General features: G+C 35.8%; 1 protein-coding gene across 2 annotated transcripts; it reads right to left on the bottom strand.

Moving 5' to 3' along the window:
• Nucleotides 1-6,044: 6,044 nt before the first annotated feature.
• Nucleotides 6,045-9,246, bottom strand: LOC111882813 (septum-promoting GTP-binding protein 1). 2 transcript variants are annotated; one of them, XM_023879190.3, is made up of 6 exons: nt 8,765-9,237; nt 7,806-7,926; nt 7,628-7,724; nt 7,495-7,534; nt 6,957-7,040; nt 6,045-6,425 (listed from the first exon to the last, which is right to left on the bottom strand). In XM_023879190.3, the coding sequence occupies exons 1-6, from the start codon at nt 9,131-9,133 to the stop codon at nt 6,258-6,260; spliced, it is 879 nt and encodes a 292-aa protein (XP_023734958.1). In that variant the 5' UTR covers nt 9,134-9,237; the 3' UTR covers nt 6,045-6,257. The 2 variants fall into 2 exon arrangements, with proteins under 2 accessions (XP_023734958.1, XP_042758302.1); XM_042902368.2 differs by lacking the exon at nt 6,045-6,425 and adding an exon at nt 6,477-6,881 and having other exon boundaries at nt 8,765-9,246.
• Between the last annotated feature and the right edge of the window lie 14,220 nt (nt 9,247-23,466).

Genomic DNA, 23,466 nt, shown 5'->3' with positions numbered 1-23,466 from the left:
GGTAAAAGGCTACTTTATCCCATCTTGGCTTAATTCAAGCCCAAGGCCCAATCCAAAGGCCCAAAAGTCAAACTAGGAATCAAAACCCAACATATGGCCTAATTTTCCAAATTGGGCCCAAACCTTACATGGTCTTATTCTAAGGCCCAGCCATTTAGTCCAGTCCAAACATTTGGCATTTCTAATGGCTTAATATCTCATAATCATAAAGGCTCAATTATGGCCCATCTATGGCCCAATTGTCCAAATTGGGCCCAAACCCTTTACATGGGCCTTACCCTAAAGCCCATTAAATTATTCTAGTCCATTTGCTTGATTTTTGATGCCCATTAATAGCCCAATAGAAAAGTCCAACATAAAGCCTAAGTGAAATTAGAGTTTTCACATAAAATGACGATTAGGGTTAAGTGTTTCTCACTTAACCCATTAAGGACTTAATCCATTAGGTCCATCAATCTATTGGGTAAATCACATAGTATGCTCGAGTATGATTAATAATTCAATTCCAATGGCCCAAACGTGGGTCCCGATAAGTCCAAGCGCATGATTCCAAAATTAAGGTTTTCTAAACCCTAATTACGGTTTCCAACCCAAACCCAATAGGCCCAAAACTCAATCTTTAGGTCAATTAGGGTTTCATTAAGCCCATTAGGGTTTCACTAGGCCCATTAGTCACATGTTTGGGCTTTTTGGTCAATCAAGGCATTATTGGGCCCACTAGATTTCATTAGGCCCATTCAGTCCAAGCATCCCAAACGAGTCACAATACAAATGAGGCACACCGCCACCCGACACGGCGGCCGGTGGCGGCAGCCACCACCTCACGGTGGTGGTTATGGTTTTTCTTTTCATTATTCCACTTTCAAATACATTTTACAAAGCTTTAATCCTAAAATAAACACACACAACCACCTTGTGGTGGCCGACGGTGGCGTGTGGCAGCAGCCACCACCTCACGGTGGTGGTGATGCCTTTTCTGAAAATTCCAACCAAACACACACGCCCACAAACTGAAATACGCACACCTTCACGTCTTTTGCTCGGAAAGAGAAGTCAGCCACCCACCTGGTGGCGTATGGCGGTGGCAGTGATGATTTTACGATGGGAGCCACCACCTCACGGTGGTGACGGTGGTTCCTTTTGTTTCCCAGTCAAGCAGCAACGACACCAATAAACAGAAAAACCCCATGAACCAGCGAGACTCGCCTTCAAAGGAAATAGCAGCAGTGGCGCTCGTCATGGCGGTGGTTCCGATGGTCGGCTGGCAATGAAACAGTGGGGCGGCAACGACGATTCTCGGTGGTCTTAGGGCTCCAACAGCGACGGCGGCTCCGGTCGCCTAATCCCAACCTCCCAAACGGACATAACTCCCCACACGAAACGCACACCGATGGCAGATGGAGGATAAAACAGTGGTGGTGGTGGCGGCTACCGGAAGTGAAGATGGAGAGGGTGGCGGCTGTTGCACATTAAGGTTAGGGTTTTAAGAACAATGACATAGTTAAATACTCGGTATTTGAAACTCACGGCCATATTAACAGGAATGGTCCCTCTGTCTCCCTTTTCTTTCAAAACAAATCCACAAATTACCCTTTTAACCCCAGCCAACCAAAAACCTTTCAAATTAGGTCCGAAATTCACCCAACAGCCCCTGCTTCTGTAAATTGTTTTCAACTTAGGTCCATCATTTACTCTTTAGCCCCTAACTCCACAAATCCTTTCATATTCAGTCCAACTAATACCAAACACCCCCACTGACTTCTAAAATCCTTACATAATCACTCCTTAATTACATTTAACCCCTAATACTCCAAGAAGGCAAGAACCATAACATTTAGCTCCCAAAACAAACATCTCACTGAATATTATGGATTTTAGGGTTGCTACTCTTTCATAAATTTATTTATTTATTTATTTAATAAACGGGGTGTTACAACTCTCCCCCACTTAAATTAGATTTCGTCATCGGAATCATTCCTTACCATTCCTTACACACCCAACCACTCAAGTAACAGGGAAACAACCCCGAGCCCTAAAATCCGCTGGTGAACAAATTCCTCGCAACATGATCACATCTACTCCGTCTTAATTCTGCTGTCTCGAGATGGTCCGACTCCCTGACAGACCGCTCATACTAAATCATTATTGTTGAACCTAATCCACTTGTCTCTCAACTGACTACTCAACTTCTGATAACTCGAGGTCCCCACTGGAAAACAGAGGCACATACCTAATTATCTTTGCAGATCACTTATACTTGGCCAAGGCTCAGCTAATCCCGCTGTGAGTGACTTGTCACTTCCCAATCAACCATCTATCTCGTCCGTATTTGCAACCCAAAACAAAAATAATAATAATACTGCTCAAACGTTGAAACTGCCCGGACACTGGACTGCCTGAAGCAGTATGCTGCCACATGGCTGCTTTCCAAAATCCACCGAGACCTTCCTGGTCTCAATTCATTCGTCAGTCATCTGAAATACCGGGTTCCGAACCAGCTGCGGAGCTAAAGGACTCCCTACTTAGTCACCTCACACGACTTCTGAACGAAATCCTTCTCTGGAACTAGTTGCCACTAGTTATCATGCTACTGCGACTCTAACAGCTTTCTGATCTAACCGATCGGGTCCATGCATCGAATCCTGACATCATCAAATCCAAGACTAAAAGTGATTGCTACCTGACCAATGGTAGCCTTATCTCACACGTCCTTAAGCAGTCTATTGCTCCCCTGATCTCATAACTGTAGTGACGTTCCTATAGTCTTATCACTGGCTTAACCATGTCTAATCCCTTTGGGGAAATCCATAAACCAATTTGTGGATTTCCATATCCTCAATGTTATACCCGAACTGGTGGGTACTATTGTTCCTTCCGCGTCCTAACAACGCGTTCATGCTATCTACCAACCTAGTGAATGATGCGGCTAAACCTACAGACTTACATCACTCTAGCACTATATGCTAACCTTGTGAATGATACGGCTACACCCGCAGACTTACAACAATTCTCACACTATCTGCCAACCTGGTGAATGCTACGGCTACACCCGCAGACTTACAACACTTTTAGCACTATCTGTTGCTAGTGAATGCTACGACTACCCCCGCAGTCTTACAACACTTTCCATATTACCTGATCGCTAGTGAATGTTACGGATACCCCCACAATCTTACAACACTTTCCATACTAGTTGAACATGCACTCAACCTAACACACGACTGAACTTGAGTCCTAACTGGAGCTCTAACCTGGTTCGCAAAACCTATTGTCTGGGAGTCTCGAAGGCTGCATGTTGCTCAGGCCCCTAGTGAAAGGCCACCGACTTCTTGCTCAATCGGGTCAAGGAACCGCAATCTCAGAGAAGTCCCATATAAATCTCCGGTAATAACCCGCTAGACCCAAGAAAATTCGAATCTCAGTTGGAGACCTCGGAATCTCCCACTGCATCACAACCTCTATCTTGGCCGGATGAACCAGAATACCCTTCTGGTTGACAAGGTGCCCAAAAGATTGCACCTCGCGCAACCAGACTCGCATTTGGAGAACTTTATAAAAAGTTTCTCCCCCACTTAGATTCGACTAAGTCTTCATGGCACACGAGAATTGAAGGATTCTCAATCCTTCTTACTTCCTAATAGTCCACTTCCAACAATCTGAGCTTACCAATGCTAACGATCAATTACCAGTCAAACCTTAAGATCTCCCATCCTCTGAAATCTTGAAGAGTACTCTTGAAATATGGTCGAGTCTGACACCTTAATCCATCTCCTGTGCTATCAACTAAAGGCCTTAGTTTTTTATTTATTACATATTTATATGTATTTTTACGTATTTATGTATTTTTTTGTATTTACATATTTTTAAAAGTTTTTTATATAGATGTTTATGCCGTTTTGTGTATTTTAAATGTATAAACGTATTGTTTTACGTATTTATATGTATTTTTTAAGTATTTTACATATTTTGTTGTATATTTTTATGTGTTTTTTTATGTATTACATATTTATATATATTTTTACGTATTTATGTTTTCTATTTTAGTTTTTTATATAGATGTTTATGTATTTTTATGTATTTTAAATGTATAACTATATTATTTTAACGTATTTATGTATTTTTTTACTTCAAATCGTCTTCACCATTTCATGTAATTCGCACGGCTTCTTTGATTATGTCTACATTGTTTTCCTACATACCCACATATTTTAAGTTTTTTTCATTTGATGTTTAATTTCACGATAAGCAAATAGGAAAAGCTTAAATTATGTGGGTATGTAGGAAAATATCTAGATATACTCGAAGAAATTGTACGAATTTGATGAAATGGTGCAAACGACCTGAAGTAAAAAAAAAATAGATAAATACGTAAAAAAAATACAATTATACATTTAAAATACATAAAATAGATAAACATCTATATAAAAAAAAAACTTTAAAAAATACATATAAATACATAATAGATAAAAAAAACACATAAAAATACATAAAAGTAGGTGAAATACTTAAAAATCCGTATAAATACGTAAAAAATACGTTTATACATTTAAAAAATATATAAGCATCTATTTAAAAATGAAAAAACTGCAAAATTGGCCCTTGTGGTTTATGAAAATCTGTGGATATGGTCCAAATAATTTCCGACTTACATAAAAGGTTCAAAATCAAATACTTTCCGTGGTTTTAGTCCTAAAATTAAGAAATTTATGGTTTTTTGGTTCTAGGGAAACCTGAAAGGACGATTTTACCCTTCTAATTTCCTGTTTGTATTTTTGTATTTTTATTTTAATATTTATCAATTAAAAATAGAAAAGAAAAGAATGGACTAGTGTTTTAAAAACCGGTTTGAACCGGCCGGTCGAATCGGTTGGACCGGGAACCGGAGGAAGAAGCTGTTCAACTATCACCGGTTTTATATTAATTTTTGAATCGGATTGAACCGGCCGGTTTTTAGAAAAAATCGGTTGAACCGGTCAAAATAAACCGGTTAAACCAAATAAATACACATGAAAAAAATCATTTACATACTAAACTTTGATGATTTTTTTTCTAAATCTATTTAGTTTTCTTTAAATAAAAACATATGGTAAATGTTATAAAGTTTTTTGATATGGTTGTATTCATCTAATATTATATTTGGTTTCAATATTATATTTTATTTCTTTTTAACGTATATGGATTGATGTAAAACATTAAAACTTATGGTTATGTGTTATTTTAATGTATTTGAATTCATTTACAACTTATTTTTATATGTATTTTTAATGTTTGAATTTGTAAACATCAAATTCATAATATATATATGTATGTATGTGTAAGAAAATAAAAAAAAAATAAAAAAAAAAAAAAAAACATGAAAAATATAGAAACCGGTTCACTCGGGGGTCGAACCGGTTCATACCGGTTCAACTAAAAACCCGGTTTTTAAAACATTGGAAAGGACCCACTTCTCTCTCTCTCTCTCTCTCTCTCTCTCTCTCTCTCTCTCTCTCTCTCTCTCTCTCTCTCTCTCTCTCCCCCCATGACCAAGAAGATCACGACTCAGACTCTTCCTCTCCCTTCGTATACTCCTCCCTAAACCCAATGACACCACCATGATCCTCTAGACCCATGGCCATCGACACCATTGTCGGCCGGTCACATTTAGTTACCAATTTCTCCCGATTAGCCCTCAAATGCCATAACTCCCCATAACCGATTCAATCCACGACTGTGGGTGTTGGCGTTATTCCATCATTCCGATTTGTATCTGACGGCAATTATGAACCCAAATAAATCTATTCATCTCATGCTCAAATTGATTCAATCTATGAATGCATTATGGATGGACTAGATTCTAAATCTTTTCGTCTGATTAATCCAGATGGGTGTCTTGGTCAAGAAGAAGATAGGAGAGACATGGAAGCCTTACCCTTCCATCACTTATTCAATTTTTATAAGTGATTAAAGTTTTGAATCTAATTATTTATAATTAAAGTAATTTTGTGACTTGAATACATTTTCAACAAATATTATATACTCCAAAACAAAACAGTATGTCGATATAGAACACAAAAAGGTCATGTTCATGCATTTAACAATAAAGAGTCAGCTTTTCCAAAACAAAAATTACCTTCTCCCATTAGATTTTGTAAGCGGGTTAGGTTAGCTGATAATATCCAAGTCAAAGTCAAAGTCAAAGTCTGACTATGCTGGTTCCGACTATATACAAGTAAAGTAAAAGACTAGATAGATGTAGATAGATGTTCCTTCTCCGCCTAGTAAAGATCGATAATGGGCTCCCCTTGGTTTAAATTGGGTTGAAGAGACCATGGTAAATTGAAGAGTCGAGCCATGATGTATTTGAAGATCTTGTTCACATTAATGTTGTGTCGAGCACTTGAAAAAAATAACGTTGCTTTCATAACCTTTGCGTATGCCCGTGCCTGCCACGTCATAATTCACATGCTCTTTAAATAATACTTACAAAAGAAACAAAAATATTATACTAGTATTTATTTCAACAATAATGGAGCATATTACTAGTTATCCTTTTGTCAAAATGGGTTGGGTTTCCTCCTCTAACTTAAATTCTTAGAGATCATATTATATTGTGTGTTTATGTGAGAAACAGATTTTATATTGTATATAAACAAACATCGTGACTCATTATTCTTTTCATTCACATGCCAGCCCTTACTTAAATTCTTAGAGATCATATTTGTTTGTTTGTTTCCTAACAGATCTAAATTTTGTTCAATTTATATAGAATGATAATTAATATTACGTTACCAAATGAATTATTATCATTAGTTATATGTTACAAGGAGAAAATAGATTTTAAATCAAATGGTGTTTGCTACTCTGAAACCCAACGGAAACATTTCAATTGAAACGTTCTCCTGTTTTATTACAAAAAAAATGTTATAATTATGACTTTCTAATAATATGATGTCAAAATATAACAATAAATTTACCTGATTTACAATGGTCCATTGTAGATCTGGTGGAAGCATTACAAAATCATCAAACTTGGTCCCTATCAAGATAGGAATTGCAGTCTGCAATGCATGCAATGCAACAATTAGATTAAATTAAATTAAAAAAATCAGTAAATAATTCTTTTTATAAAGGTGGCCAGCGACAGGTCGATGCACCTCACCTGACAAGCTAACTTGTAAAAGATGATTATCAACAACCCAAGATGTGTCAAATTATTCCCTACCCAACCTTTTATAATTTATACACACACACCCCACTATTTGAAATAAATTTTTTATCTAATGACTAAAATGACCATAAATTTCGCATGCTTTCAAGTTGCAAATTATGAAATTGATCCACAAAAAAAAAGAACCTTGATAAAATAATTTAAAAAAAAAAAACATTATTTTGAAATTTATAAGAACAAATTCAAAATACCAAGAAAATTTATGCAATTGCAAAATAAAACTGTTACGATTTTTAATTTGTTAAAATCACATACTAATAAACTGGTCATGAACTTTTACATACCTGATTCCATTTTCTTGCTTGCATATACCATCCTAATACACTGGGAATCCAAGAAAAACAAACAGCATTAACTAAATTAAAGAATTGGCTTAAATAAATTTAAAAAATGTAAAGAAATAAATAAATAATTTACTTGTGGAGGGTGCATCGGCTTGTTAGATCGAACATAAACAAGATTGCGACGGAGTCTTTGCACGCTAACGGGACTTGATCGTTCGATCTCTTATCACCTGAATGTTGTATATTTCATTTTACTTTAAAAGATTTAAGAAAATTCTAAAATAAATTGAAATAAATAAAAAATTAATTACCTCCAACATCCCATATACTAAATGCAATTCTTGCTCCACCAAACGACAGCGTCTTATCCATTAGATTTAAACCAGCCATCTCCAATCTTCCGTTCTCTTGTTCGTCTCCAACGTATTTAATCTTCAAAATATCGATAACAAAAAAGAAAGTTTAAATGGTTTCCTTTTTTACTCAAAATGAAAATTTTCTTCAAATACATAATTTCTCTAAAATTAATTAAAATCCACAACATACGTAATCCCTGATTCCTTATAATATTTTGAAGATTTAATATATATTCTAAAAAATTAGAAACTTCTTTAACCCCATAATTTCTAGATTTTTGTTATATTTAATCCTAAAACAAACAAAAAGAAAATACAAAAAACATCAAAACTGGGAATTAAGTCTACCCCTGAATAAAATATAACTTCTCATAGTTTCTTGTTTAGCCATGAAAGAAACAATTATTCAAAAAGAAAATATTTTTTGCAAGATTGGAAGTATCGTCAACATCAAAATAAAATAATTCAATTATATGATACTGATAACGAAATTCATTAAATCATAAATTAACTAGAACAAATTTAATTAAATATAAAAATAAAAAAATAATAAAAAAAAATAAAAAACATAATAAAACTAACTGATTATAAACTAACCATAACAAAAGTAATTCAACAAAATTCCTCACAATAAAATCAATCAATCAAATTTCGAATACCATAAAATAGCCAATTTAATTATAAAATAATCATAATAAAAGTAACTGAATCGATCACTACCCATAATAATATTATTCAAAAAAAATCATTATTATCCTGTTGTTTATATTTAATATTGAAAGAAACCAAAAAAAAAAATCAGATTAAAAAAAGTCATCATGCCGATTTAAAGATTATTTAAAATACACAATACCATCATTCCTTTGTACTTTTTCTCAAAAAAATAAATAAAAGAAAAAGAAAAATAAACTTACCATGAAACTTGTTTTTCCAATTTGACAATCACCCAATAAACTAATCTTGAGAGTAACTAAATCTGAATCTTCTTGATAGCCGTTGCAGGTGGTGGTGGGGTTTTCAAGGTCAAAACCAGATTCCAATTCCTCCGCCGGAGAAGATGACCCCTGAGACAATCTCCGGTACCGGACTGGTTTCCCCATTGAACAAGCAAGAAATCTATCCCAGATCAATCGAATGATTTCTCGAAAAACTGAAACCTTCTGGAGTAAAACACTCCATCGGACGTCTAATCGGAAGATTCTCCGGTAAAGATGAGCCATCTTTACGGTGGCTTCTCGTAATCTTGATCCATGAAAGTCCAAACTTCCTTCTTGGTGTCTCATAGTGTGTGTAGTGTGTGTGTGTGTGTTTGATTACGTGTAAATTGTGATGTTATATATGGTATGACTAACGGGTTAATGGTTGACCCGGACTCTTGTGTTTTCTCTTTATGACAAAATGGTCCAGAAGGCCGGCTTCTTGATTCCGACGAAGTGAGGGCAGTTTTGTCAATTCAGGTAGCAGCCCAAGTACCCTTGTTGTATACGACTCCGTTCAAATTCGAACCATTTTCTTTTTGTCATTTAAGTTTTTAACTTTAAATATCAAACAATTCATTTTTAATTCTAAAACTCGGTGATCGTGCCAACTGGGCTTGTTACCAAAATGGAAATGAAGATGTGGAGTAAATTGGTACCTCGCTAAAAATGTCAGATAGAGACCAAATTTATTTAAAAATAGGTGGGGATTTATAAAAGTTTTTTTTTCATTGAATGCAATTTTATTTGCAATCTAATATCAAGAAGAGAAATTTAAGAATTTTTTTAATGTTAAAACTAAAAGAAGAAACAATTACTAGTGACTTGTGACTTTACCAACATAGTTACTATAATTTCAATTTCAAGAATCGGTAATTAGAAGATATATGTTATAACTCGTGAAAACCACGTATAAAAAATTAATAAAATTTTATTAAGTTAATAAGATATAAATTTTATTTAGACTATTTTATTGATTATTTAAAATTAACATATATTTTTAGTTGAATATCCAATATAGACATTTAATATAATATGAATTAATTATGTAGTTTGTTAATAGTGTGAGTTTAAAGCTTACCAAATTAAACCATTTATAATTGGAAGTTCAAAAATAAAGATAAGTAACTTATCAATTGTTGAATAAAATGGAATCGAAATAAATGCTACATAAACTGAATGGCAGAATCATCGGAAATTAAAAAAAAATGAAAAGAATTTGAGTAAAATTACATTTGAGGAAAAACGATTTGTTGAGTGTCATGTGGACAATTGAATGATTAGATTATAACTATTAAAAACAAGAAAATCTTTAGAAACACCTATCATAATATTTTATAATATTAAAAAAATGTCATTCTTATGTCCACTAGAACTATTATGTTTTTTTTATTTTTGGTAAAATTAATGTTTTACAACCAAATAACCGATAATAATTGGTCGCGACATGAACTTAAAAGTATTAAATGACATTTTCGATCTAAATTTTAAAGATTATGTGAAAAATTAATGGTATTATTGTTTTTAACAAAATTATAGATATTTTCTAATATATCTGCTGGAATTTAATAATTTCAAGTAATTTTTTCACTTTCACATAGGCTATTCAACCAGTTTTCTTTGTATCATATAGTTTTATAAAGCAGTTTTCTTTGTATAATATAATAGTTTTTATAAACGTTATAGATAATATCACAATATATTGGTTTTTGAGCTTTTCCTTATTAAAAACCATTAACAAAAACTATAGAACTAATAGCGTTTTACATGTTGCTTTAAAAATATGGCACGTCTAAAACCCAAATACAAAAGCAAAAATCAGTCTCTAGCACGAACCAAAACTTAGATGTTGCTTTTACATATCCAAACACAAACCAATTTTAGGAATAAACGTTTACAAACTCTTCTTTTTTTTTGTATTTTCTAATAACAATGTTGAGAAAATTTAACATAAACATATAAACAAAGGTTTATATTTTCATTTTTTAAATCATAAATTTATGCTAAATATTTTTAAAGTTTTATTTAGGAATAATGATTTGAAAGGGAAATGAATTTTTAATTTTGTTCACATTTACTCACTAAACTTTTTTTCATTATCTATTTGTCATTGAACTATTGGAACTGTTCACATTATACACTTATGACCGGTAACAACCGGTCATAAGGGTAAAATGTGAACAGTTTCAATAGTTCAGTGGCAAATACATAATAAATAAAAAAAAATAGTGATTAAATGTGAAAAAAGTTGAAAGTTCGTTTCCCTGTAAAAAAAGTTTAATGACCGAATGTGAACAAACTTTCCTCTTATATTATGGTGTATCAAATTATGTATTTTTATTAAATTTTAACAAGATTTGTTGATAAAGAAATCTATGAAATACAAAAATAAAACCCCGAAAAATATATTAGAAAAAACAAAAAACCAAAACCGAAATAAAAAATCAATGGTTTGGTATTTTCCAAAATAAAAAATCAAAATTTCCATTTGATTTTGGTTTAACAAAAAAATAAATCATTCTCACCCATAGTGTCATTTTAATTGTTGAATATATAGTTATTTTTTCTTTAAAAATTATAGATAAATAATAGAAAATTTCAATAATTATTCAAACTTTTTAAGAAAATACAATCTCAAATATCAATCAATTGTCCGGGTAAATTAAAAATGTCTAAATTCTAAACAACTTGACTTTCATTTTCGATAAAATATGTTAACGATTTACTTAACTCTATATGTCTAGATAAATAATCATAAATTTCAATAATTATTCAAACTTTTTAAGAAAATGCAATCTCAAATATAAATCAATTGTCCGGGTAAATTAAAAATATTTAAATTCTAAACAACTTGACTTTCATTTTCAATATCTTTTTTAATAGTAAATATACTAATATGATGTATGTCAATACATGGAGTATAACAACATATATAGTGTATCAATGTATGTATTTATTCTTTTATAAACAACGTATATGGTTTAATGTATGTCAATTTATGTGTTGTATAATTTTATAACATAAAATTCATACATATAATATTAGGATAATTTTTATACATATAATATTGCATAGTTTATAACATAAAACTTATACATATAATATTGGTTTTGTTTTTTCGTTTTTTATACATTTTTCGGGTTTTTTTTTTTTTTTGTATTTCATAGATTTCTTAATCAACAAATGTTGTTAAAATTTAACAAAAATACATAATTTGCTAAACCATAATACAAGATGAAAGTTTGTTCACATTTAGTCATTAAACTTTTTTGACAGGGAAACGAATTTTCAACTTTGTTCACATTTAGTCACTAAAATTTTTTTATTATCTATTTGCCACTGAACTATTGAAACTGTTCACATTTTACCCTTATGACCAGTTGTAACCGGTCATAAGGGTAAACATAAACAATTTTAATGGTTCAGTGACAAATAGATAATGAAAATGTAACATCCCAAAATCATGACCAAAAATTTCTTTTTAAAACATTACGAAACCATAGTATCAAATCATTTCAAACATACTAAATGGGTTATATAACAAATCATAGTATCTTTTCAAAACACTTGTCCATTTTATCATACTAAACATCTCAGGCTAAACTTCTTTGGTGTGTGTGTGTCATGCGATCACCCCGAGCTCTTCCCTCCGCTACCGGAAGTACCTGAAACCAAAACTGAAAAACGTAAGCACGAAACTTAGTGAGTTCCCCAACCTATCGCATACCACATATTGGGCCTTGTCTGACATCCCCTAATTTCTCGGCTACAAAAGACCGATTTAATTTATACTTTTTAAAATAAAATCAGAGAAATCTTTTTAAAAGATGTTGCTGAATAGGTCCCCAAAACAAAACATGATAAAAGTTTATCAAAACTTTTCTTTTAGAAATGTATAGTTTCATTTCATATCAAAACATCGGGATGTCATGTTCCGATACAGATCAAAAGCATAAACAAGACATTATAAGTCTTACAACGGTTATTTACAACTACTGGCCTATAATCAAAAAAATCTCTCATCGTCCTCCGACTATGCTCGTGGTCCACTACCTGTAACATAAAAAGTTGAGTGGGTTAGACTTGGGAGTCTGGTGAGCATATAGGGTTTTCAACCTACAATAATAATAAACTTATTAAGTTCACCAATCAACTATAACCCTGATTACCCATTCTCGTTGTCCGCACTTTACGTCCCTAAACACCTAACACAAGGGACCTAGCCTAAGGAATATCATCGGGATGGACACTACTGCTAAGGGGACTCCTCAGTCATACATGTCCTAAAGGCAACCATGAGGGGGATGGAGTACTCCGATGAACATTTAGTTCATCAACACCTACAAGTTGCGAACCTGCTATTGTGCCACTGGACTGTCTAGAAAGGTCTGTGGTCGTCATCTATACTCCGCTAGACGACTTCAAAAACAACAACAACAACAACACCGAGACCTCTCACCATTTTAACACACATCGACTATTTCGTCTACCCATGTTCTACCCAACATATTTGTAGATAAAATACATATACAGTTTAAAACTTATATAAAACATCTATTCAACAGTCACCTCAAATAAACAATTAATATATTTACACATAGCACGTATTTTAAGGTAAATACTTCATATATATGTATAAAGTGAAAGTAACTACACACTCACATGATTTGATGACAATCGGGTAGCAATTTGTTTCTTAAAATGATCGTTTCTAATAAAACCGGGAGTTTTATTCAGAAACCGGGCTCTGCGAGGGTCGGGCTTCGAAACCGAAAAGATAAATTTTACGGGCTTCTCGAGCACTTTGTGGTGTATTCCGGGGGGTATAATTGATATCGGGGCTTTGGGGGATGTTAAAATGTAAGAAATATGAAGAAAGGGGCTAAAATGGACAATTTCTTAAAAATATTCGAGAAGGCTCGCAGCCTTCTATTTATAGGGGGAGGCTTCTGATCGGACAGCTGAGAAGCTCTTAGGTGGCAGCAGATCCGAAGGGGCGCAGGTGGCTCGCACGTGGGATGCGCATGCGAGGGGCTCGGTGGCATCTTCTAAGTGGACCGAGGTCTAGGGTCCGAGATAGGGGGTTCGTGGCTCACTGCGAGGCTCGGACACGTGATAAAGGGCACACATCGGACACCCATTGGACCGGACTTTGGATGCGAGGCAGGCGACACGTCTCGGATGACTCAACTGATTTCGGACACGTGGCACGTTTTAAGCAAAAATTTCTAAGGCTAATTTTCTCGGTTTTTGTGCAAAAATTTTCTAAAATCCATAACTTTCGCATACGAGCTCCGTTTTTTTACGTTCTTTATATCCACGCGTAGGTAAAATTACGCTCTACAACTTTCGTTTAGACTTCATCGGCTAATTTTGACTTTAATTTTTATATTATTATTTTTAACAGATCGGAACAGGAAATCCGTTAAAAATTCATAACTTCTTCATCCGACGTCCGTTTTTGTCTGTCTTTTTACCGTTGTGCTACTATTGATGAGACATTCGATTCTCATTTAGGTCGTGTTGGCTAAAAATCACTCGATCTAAAATTCGAGTTTTAGCTGTCTACTGCTAAGCTGAAATTTCGAAAAATCATAACTTCCTCATACGAAGTCAGATTTGGGTGTTCTTTTTATACCTACTCTCGGTTTAATGAACACTACGATTTTCGTTTAGATCACTAAGGCTAAAAAGTAGTTTATCAAAAACTCACTTTTTATGACATTCGGCACCGTGCCGGTTTTGTCGTGAAACTTCGACAGGTCATAACTTATTCGTTATAACTCGGATTTTGGTATTCTCTATATATCCGTAATCATTGTCACGACCACTACAACTTTCTTAATAGATATCGGCTTTATCTAATATTTATTTTCGACGCTCATTTTTATTCTTAATTAATTAACTCCTAGTAATTAAGCATAAAACGCATAAAACACATAATATTCACATAATTCCTTTTCATTTACTCAAAATGAGTTACAAAGGTTAACCTAGACTATCATATCAATATTAATTCCTAGCCTAGAAACACGGTCATTACAATTCTCTCCCCCTTAGGATGATTCCGTCCCCGGAATCACATATCACCAAACAACTGTGGGTAGCGACTCATCATGTCACTCTCCGTTTCCCAGGTGAGATTTGGCCCATTCGTATGTTTCCAACGCACAAGCACTAAATCGACCATCTTGCGTCGCAACTTCTTAGTCTTACGGTCAACGATTGCCTCAGGTTCTTCAATCAACCTCTTGTTTTCATCCAACCTTAATTCATAAATGGGAATTATGTCGGGCACATCTCCCATGAACTTTCTCAAATAACACACATGAAAGGTGTTATGAATACCCTCTAGTTCTTCCGGTAATTATAGCTTGTAAGCTTGATTCTCGATCCTCTGAAGAACTTTAAATGGTCCAATAAACATTGGACTCAACTTTCCCCTTTTACCAAATCTTATAAGTCTCTTCCACGGCGAGACTTTTAGTAAAACTGAATCTCCAACTTCGAAGGATATCGGTTGTCTTTTCTTGTCAGCATAACTCTTTTGTCGATCTTGAGCTGCCAATATTCTTTCCCTTATCACTTTCAACTTTTCAGCAGTTTGATGGACTATCTCAGGTCCCATAAACTACTTTTCCCCAGCTTCTAGCCAACATGATGGAGTTCGACACTTTTCTCCATACAAGGCGTGATAAGGTGCCATCTTGATGCTTGAGTGGAAACTATTATTATAGGAAAATTCTACTAGAGGTAAGTGTTCATCCAGTTACCTTGGAATTCTAGGGTAGATGCTCTCAGCATATCCTCCAATGTTTGAATCGTGCGTTCGCTTTAACCATCGGTTTGAGGATGGTAAGTTGTACTCAAACACAACTTGGTACCCAATTCCTCTTATAGACTTCTCCAAAACCTTGAGGTAAAATGGTTGTCACGATCGGATACAATCGTTAATGGAACACCGTGAAGCCTCACAATTTCCTTCACGTAAGAATTTGCAAGTTTATCCATACACCATTTCTCGTTAGCGGCTATGAAATACGCACTCTTATTGAAGCAATCAACGACCACCCAAATCATGTCGTGATTGTTCCTTGTTCTGGGCAGTTTAGTCACAAAATCCATGGTGATGTCCTCCCATTTACCCATGGGTACAGGTAAAGGTTCTAAACTCCCATACGGTTTCTGATGTTGTGCCTTAACCCTAGCACAAGTTACATACTCGGCCACATACTTAGCAACATCGAGCTTCATCGTCGGCCACCGGTAATAAGGTTTTAGATCCCTATACAATTTTGTACTGCCGGGATGAATTGAGTACATGGTCTTGTGAGTTTCTTCCATCAGAAGATTTCTTACTCCTCCCGTCTTAGGTACCCAAATCTTATCTTTGAATACCTTCAGTCCTTGACCGTTTGTATCAAACACCAACGTTTTGCCCAAACGTTCCTCCTTCCGGTCATTTTTCTCTAAAGCTTCCTCATGAGCTTTCTTTATACTTTCCACAATTGTAGAGACAACTTCAATCCTCAACGCTCTTGGCCTTTTCTTTTCAAGATTCACCTTCCGACTGAGAGCATCAACGACAACATTTGCTTTACCAGGGTGGTAAAGTATCTCACAGTCTTAGTCCTTGAGTAACTCCAGCCAGCGTCGTTGCCTCATGTTCAATTCCTTCTGATTAATGAGATATTGAAGACTCTTATGATCAGTGAAAAGTCTGCATTTAGTACCATAGAGATAGTGCCTCCATATCTTTAAGGCGAATATTACCGCTGCCAACTCTAGATCATGAATGGGGTAGTTCTTTTCATGATCTTTCAATTGCCTGGATGCATACGCGATCACTTTATCCCTTTGGGTCAGAACACATCCTAACCCAACTCCAGAGGCATCACTATAGACTGCGAAGTCATCAACTCCTTCAGGTAACGAAAAAATCGATGATTCACACAATCTCTTCTTTAACTTTTCAAAGGCTTCCTTATGCTTCTCATTCCAAGCATAAGTAGCTCATTTGTGGGTCAAAGTTATTAATGGAGTAGCGATCGAAGAAAAGCCTTGGATAAATCGGCAATAATATCCAGCTAATCCTAAAAAGCTTTGAATCTCCGTAGGACTTTTTGGTTGTTCCCACTTCATTACAGCTTCAATCTTTGCTGGGTCAACCATTATTCCTTCTTGGTTAACCACATGACCTAAAAATTGGAATTCTTGAATCCAAAATTCACATTTTGAGAACTTTTCATACAACTTCTCCTTTTTTCAGAACTTCAAGCACTTCACGCAGATGCTTTTCATGCTCCTGCTTGCTTTTCGAATAAATCAAGATATCGTCTATGAATACTATTGATATTTTCATAATTAGTCATATGTTAGCATACATTTTTATTCATTTTTAGCTAATTATGTGCATAATGTGGACAAAAGGTACTTAATAATGCTTACATTTTGTTTTCAGTCCAAAAGACATGCTTAGAAGTAAAAGGGAACAAGGAGAAGCAATTAGAGACCAAAGAATGAAGAATGAGGAGCAAAAGCACACTAACTCGGCGAGTCCACGAGGCTACTCGGCGAGTACTGTGACATCCCCATTTTCACGGCCAGAAAAGACCGATTTTGTTTATGCTTTATGAAAATCAGAGTGCCTCTTTTAATAAAAATGTTGCGGAATTTGTTCCCAGTAAAACATGATAAATACGTTATCAAAGCATTTCCGAAGAAAAGTATTTTTTATTCATTTTAAAACATTTGGGATGTCATCGTCAATACAGAAACATAAGCATAAACATAACTTACATTCATTATCACTAGTGATTTATATCTCCTTAATCTCTCAGTGTAATGTGACTTCATAACAACACCTGTGATATAAATAAACTGACTGGGTCAGGTTGGGAAATCTGGTGAGTACATAGGGTTTTCAACCTACAATAATATAATTATTATGTTTAAAAAGTTAAGCAATCAACCCAATTACCCATCCCCATTATCTTCTTTATTCTTAAGGATCTACCCTAAGAATCAGCTATTTCTCGTTCATTTATTCCTAAGGATCATCCTAAGGAATCGACACGAAGTCCATCGTTGCCACGGTTTACAAAACAGGAACTAAGTTTGCATAGTCGCCAGGGGTTAGGCATCAAGTATGCATGATCGCCAAGGTTTACACAATGGGCACTAAGTCTACATAGTCTCCAGGGTTTAAGCATCAAGTCTGCATGATCGCCAAGGTTTAGGCACCAAGTTTGCATGGTCGCCAAGGTTTAGAGTACACCGGGTGAACACATCGTTCACAACACCTACAGGTTGCGAGCCTGCTAGTGTTCCAATGGACTGTCTAGAATAGTCTGTGGTTGTCATCCATACTCTGCTGAATGACGTGGCCATCGTTTGGGAAAAGGCTTCTCACATCGTCCACCTCTCACCCTCGCCTCGTGGTCTATAACACCTCTCAACTCATCATCTAACTCTTCTCGGGCAAACTCAAGTCAAGATGGGATGGTTATTTTCTAGTGAAGAAGGTGTTTCCACATGGTGCTATAGAGTTGTTATCAAAAGATGGTACCCCTTTCAAGGTCAATGGACATAGGGTCAAAAGATATGAAGAAGGAGTCCCAAGAAATGAAGACATGGAAGAAGGGTTGTTGCTGGAAGGAATTGCAGCAACGTAGAATAAGAGGAGTCCAGCTAATGACTCCTTAAAAAGAAGCGCTTCCGGGAGGCAACCCGAGTTTAGAGTTTGCATTTCTTTTTCCTTTTCTTTTTAATTTCTTAGGATCTGTTTTATTTTCATTCTTCTTCTGAAAATGTGTTCTAAATGATTGCTTGAGGGCAAGCAATGCTTAGAGTGTGGGGTGGTGGTTTAAAAATAAGAAAAAATTCAATTTTTGTTCAAACTACAAGCTTTACTCGCCGAGTACATCGGATCTACTCGGCGAGTACTTGTCTGAATCCCCAGAAAATCGCAAATATGCGGATCTACTCGGCGAGTAGCACTTTTCTACTCGGCGAGTAGACAACTTTCACAGACGATTTATAATCTGTAAATAAGGGTTTTCATTCATTTTACCCACACACTCGTCGTGCACAGCGACTCTCAAGCCATTTCTTCAATTTTTGCTAAATATTCAACTTTCAAGAGTAAAGGTATGATTTCTACACTCAATACTTGTCAAAGGTTAAAGCTTTATCGCTTCTTAGCCTTTATTTTGTCTAAATTCGGATTTGGGGGTTTCCTAAATTTCTAGGGTTTTGATTTTACTATGAATTAGGAGGTTTTAGGCAAAATTTCTTTTGGATTAGTGTTTATTGGACTTAGTACAACAAACCCCTATGCAAAATTGGGTGTTTTAGATGACCCATATATGTGCGTCATCAATCTGGTCCCGATGTTCATCCTACTCGCCGAGTAGTTCATGAACTCAGCGAGTAGGATGCTATACATATCTGTTTTGTTCGATTTTAATTGTTGGTTGTTGTTTGTTTGTGCTTTCTTAATGTTATTTTGCAGATACCATGTCCATAAGAGGTCAAACTTCAAGAGGGGGAAGCCAAGGAGACATCCCGTGGCTCTCTTTTCGCCAAATCACCTCTAAATCATCTCAAGCCCGCACCAAAAACAAATTAGAAGCTTTGAAGCAGAAAGAGATCCACTTACCTAATGCAGTAGACTGGGATTGGCTGGGGAAGGTTGGGCTAGAAGAGGAATTGACACCATATTTGGTGAAGGAATGAAATATGGGGGATTCTACCATCATATGTAATGGTTGGTTACAATTGTTCAAAATTCAAGAACCGGTTTTCGCTGAATTATGCTGGGAATTCTTCGCTACCATCTCATTCTGGGGTGGTAGTGAGTATTATAATCCAAATGCAATTTCCTTTTCTCTTGGTGGGGAGCTGCGACAATGCAGCATGGCTGAGTTTTCATGGAGGGTTGGCATCTATGACCAAAGTACCATGTTAAATGAAGACTTTGAAGCTTTCTTGGAGAATTGCCACAAAGATCTCCCCGAAGCAGTGGTTGCTTCCACCTGGTGGAGTACTATTTCCAACCGGGTGTACATCCCATCTTCCGCGCAGGAGGGCCACATCCGTTCATCGATCCACCGTCTCATTCATTGCTTCGTCGCCAGCACGATTAGTATGTGGAAGGATGATGACAAGGTCCTGACCCTTGACATCTTCTATCTCTGGAGCATTATTACTCCCGATGTCTTTTGCAACCTCCCTTATTGTATAGCCAAGTATCTTGCGGATGGGGCTGTTAAAGAGAAGGTGACCTCCACAATCAATGGAGGAATGTTTGTGACAAGGCTTGCAAAATCATTTGGGGTCTTGGATTTGCAAGAGGCGAGGGCGCTGATGGTCATTTGTCCCCCTCCATTCAACACTATGCTATATAGGAGGGCAAGGATTGTGGAGAAGTTCGGGGATTCTTATTCTATTCCACATGTTGATGAGCTGGTTATTCCCGAGGAGCCAGGACGGAGGGTGAGGCAACGGAGTGAGCGGGTACGAGAAGACCCACCGGTTATTCCGATGGAGGAAGAGAACGATAGGTGGAACCAAGTTGAGTACCGGCGATACTTTGATGATATTGGAAGAGGGGTCAATTATAATAATCAATCATTTGAATATCTCTTCCAACAAATGAATATCGCCCCGAGACCCGGACCCGGTTATCCCTACATTATGAATTGGGAGGAAAGGATGAGGAGAGGCAATGAAGGAGGAGGAAGTGGAGCTGGAGGAACCAACATGGATGAGAAAGAATGAAGAGTTCTTGTTTTGTGTTTTTATTTATTTTTGTGGTGTTTGATTTGGACAAATGTTAAACTTGGATGATTTTGTTTCTGTTAGGACTTTTTATTGCTTTCACTTTTGGTTGCATATTTTTCAGGATTGGAAGGTTAGGATGCATATAGAAGTTTTAAGGGTCAAGGTTTAAGTGAGGAAGTGAGGAATGTTCAAATAAGAGTGCGAAGTTTTGTCATTAAGGTTGAGTCCGTTAGAGTTAGGAGTCATAGAGAGTGTTGCTGCTGAAGTAATTAGAGGAAGAGTCACTGAATATCCCATTTCAGAACCTTAATCGAGAAGAAAACGAGCTGGACAATTTTTTTCTCAACACAGCGCCTACTCGCCGAGTGCACATATTCTACTCGGCGAGTACATGGGTAATTACGCGATAACTGCAATTTGGCAACAAACTCGCCGATTACACGATACTACTCGCCGAGTTCATCAACATTTTTCGAATTCCATAGTTGTTTTGGGCACTTTCATTATAGTACTTGTCCATTTTTCATGAAGAGTCATTACTGGAGGTTTCTAGGAGCTTTGTCCTATATTTTTGAGTTATTTGCATGTCTACCACACGAGATTTTGACACCCAATACATGGATGAGCTGTTCCCATGTCTAAAGTCAGTTGAAGATGGAGCTGAAAAGAAGAGATATCAACCTAGCGACTGCTACCACAGGGGAGTTTGTTCCAATTCTCTCTATATTTCATATTTTTATTTTTGCATGATATGCAATGAGGACATTGCATAAAATAAGTGTGGGGTAGGGGGTTGGTTACATCTTAGTAAATTTAGAATCTTAATATCCTAATTTAGGTCTAATTTAAAAAAATTTGCATACCAAAAATGTGACTTAGGAATTAATTTAGAAAATTTTGGTAAAAAGTAATTAGGATTCCATGTTAGAATTGTGTTAATGATTGCATGAAAACCCAAATGTTTGGTTGAGCTTATATACATTATAGTGCATTTGTGGCTCCCTTGTTCTAGTGAAATCATGGGACAAAAACACGACCTCGCTCAGCCCGAAGGATGCAATATGTTTAGCATCGTGTACCAGAAATGTATCTAGGAAAATTATTATCGTTAGCCAATAAAGGTTGAAGTTGAGTGGCCCTGCTTAAGCATGTAGGATTTTGAGTGAAAAGTGAGGTACATGTTTGAAAAAAAAAAGTTTGAAGAATTTTGGAGCAACTAAAGTGAAGATCAAAAGATCAAAATTCCAAGAAGTGAAAAAACTTGAAGATACCAAAAATCAAACAACAAGGTGGTGAATTCAAAGAAATCAAAGATCAAATGCCAAATAAGCGAAGAATTCCAAAGAGCTCCAATGTGGTATCATAAATTGTAATTCTAGATTATGTATGCTTGGGTTGCTCGACCAAAAATACCTTGAGGATAGGAGGTTTTCTGTGGATGGATTCGGAGGGATGCATAAAATGAGCATTGTTCGGGATGAATGGGCGAATGTTTATGAGGATTGTGAGTATTTAGAGTATGGGGGTATTTAGGAAAATTTTAGACACAAATGCATGCGTTGCGGTCTTGGCATAATGGCTGGGTTAGATTGGAGTTGTTATATATGGTTTTATTATGTTAAAATTCAGTTTTGCTTGGGGGCAAGCAAAAGTCAAGTGTGGGGTATTTTGATATTTGCATAATTAGTCATATGTTAGCATACATTTTTATTCATTTTTAGCTAATTATGTGCATAATGTGGACAAAAGGTACTTAATAATGCTTAAATTTTGTTTTCAATCCAAAAGACATGCTTGGAAGTAAAAGGGAACAAGGAGAAGCAATTAGAGACCAAAGAATGAAGAATGAGGAACAAAATCACACTAACTCGGCGAGTCCACGAGGCTACTCAGCGAGTACCCAAGAATATTCCCGAAGATAAGTCAAGACTCCTGGCAATACATGGATAATACGCATCTACTCGGCGAGTTGGGTGATCTACTTGCCGAGTAGCCCCTGTTTTGTGATAATTATAAATATCGAACCTTTATCCGAATTGGGGATACTTTTCTGGCTTTTGGGAGCTGCACTTGCGATTGAAGAACCCTTTGGAGAGCTAAGGAACCCTAATCTTCGATCCTTTGAAGAATCAAGGCAATTTAGGTTATACATTCCACTTAATCTTAGAATTTAAGCATGTCTAGCCTAATTGAACTTGTTTTTGAGTTTGTTTTTACTGTGACTATGAACTAAATTTGTTTTGTTTCTATTTGGGGAAGACCAAGTTACTCCTATGGTTTAATTATTACTTTTTGATTGATTGTTTATTGGTGATCTTATTAAATCAGTTAGGTTAGAATTGGTGACTCGAGTTTGAGTTAAGCTACTATCTAGATGAGAAATTCTTGTATTAACGTTTTTTAGTTCTTTCTCATATGAGGATTGTGGTACTTTAGATGTAATGAAAACCGATTGTACCTTCTTTATCAGTTCATCAAGCTCATTGAACTGCTGGCTGAGTGGTTTGGCCGTAAAGCACATGTCCTCCTGCACCTTCGGTCCATCGCTTCCACCATCGGTGTTGTATCCTCTCATTTGAGATACGTCAGACACCATGAAGCATCTTCCTCCACTGCTCTCCTCCTTTGCCACATAAGCCTTTCCATGAGTAGGCTTCCTTACTTCATCGTCTTCAGAGTCGGTAGACCAAACTTCCGTGCTACCGAACTCGTCATCAGCAACCGAACCCTGCACAATAAGAGCATTAATAGAAGGGTTAGCGGTAGACTTCTTCTTTCTCAATTCATCCAGCTTTTTCTGCAACACAGCTTCCTCATCCTTTTCATCATCCTTTTCAGCCATCTTCTTAAGCACA

The sequence above is a fragment of the Lactuca sativa genome, chromosome 5, assembly GCF_002870075.4.
Source record: "Lactuca sativa cultivar Salinas chromosome 5, Lsat_Salinas_v11, whole genome shotgun sequence".
Classification (NCBI taxonomy): domain Eukaryota; kingdom Viridiplantae; phylum Streptophyta; class Magnoliopsida; order Asterales; family Asteraceae; genus Lactuca; species Lactuca sativa.
This window is presented reverse-complemented; position numbering and strand designations above follow the sequence as displayed.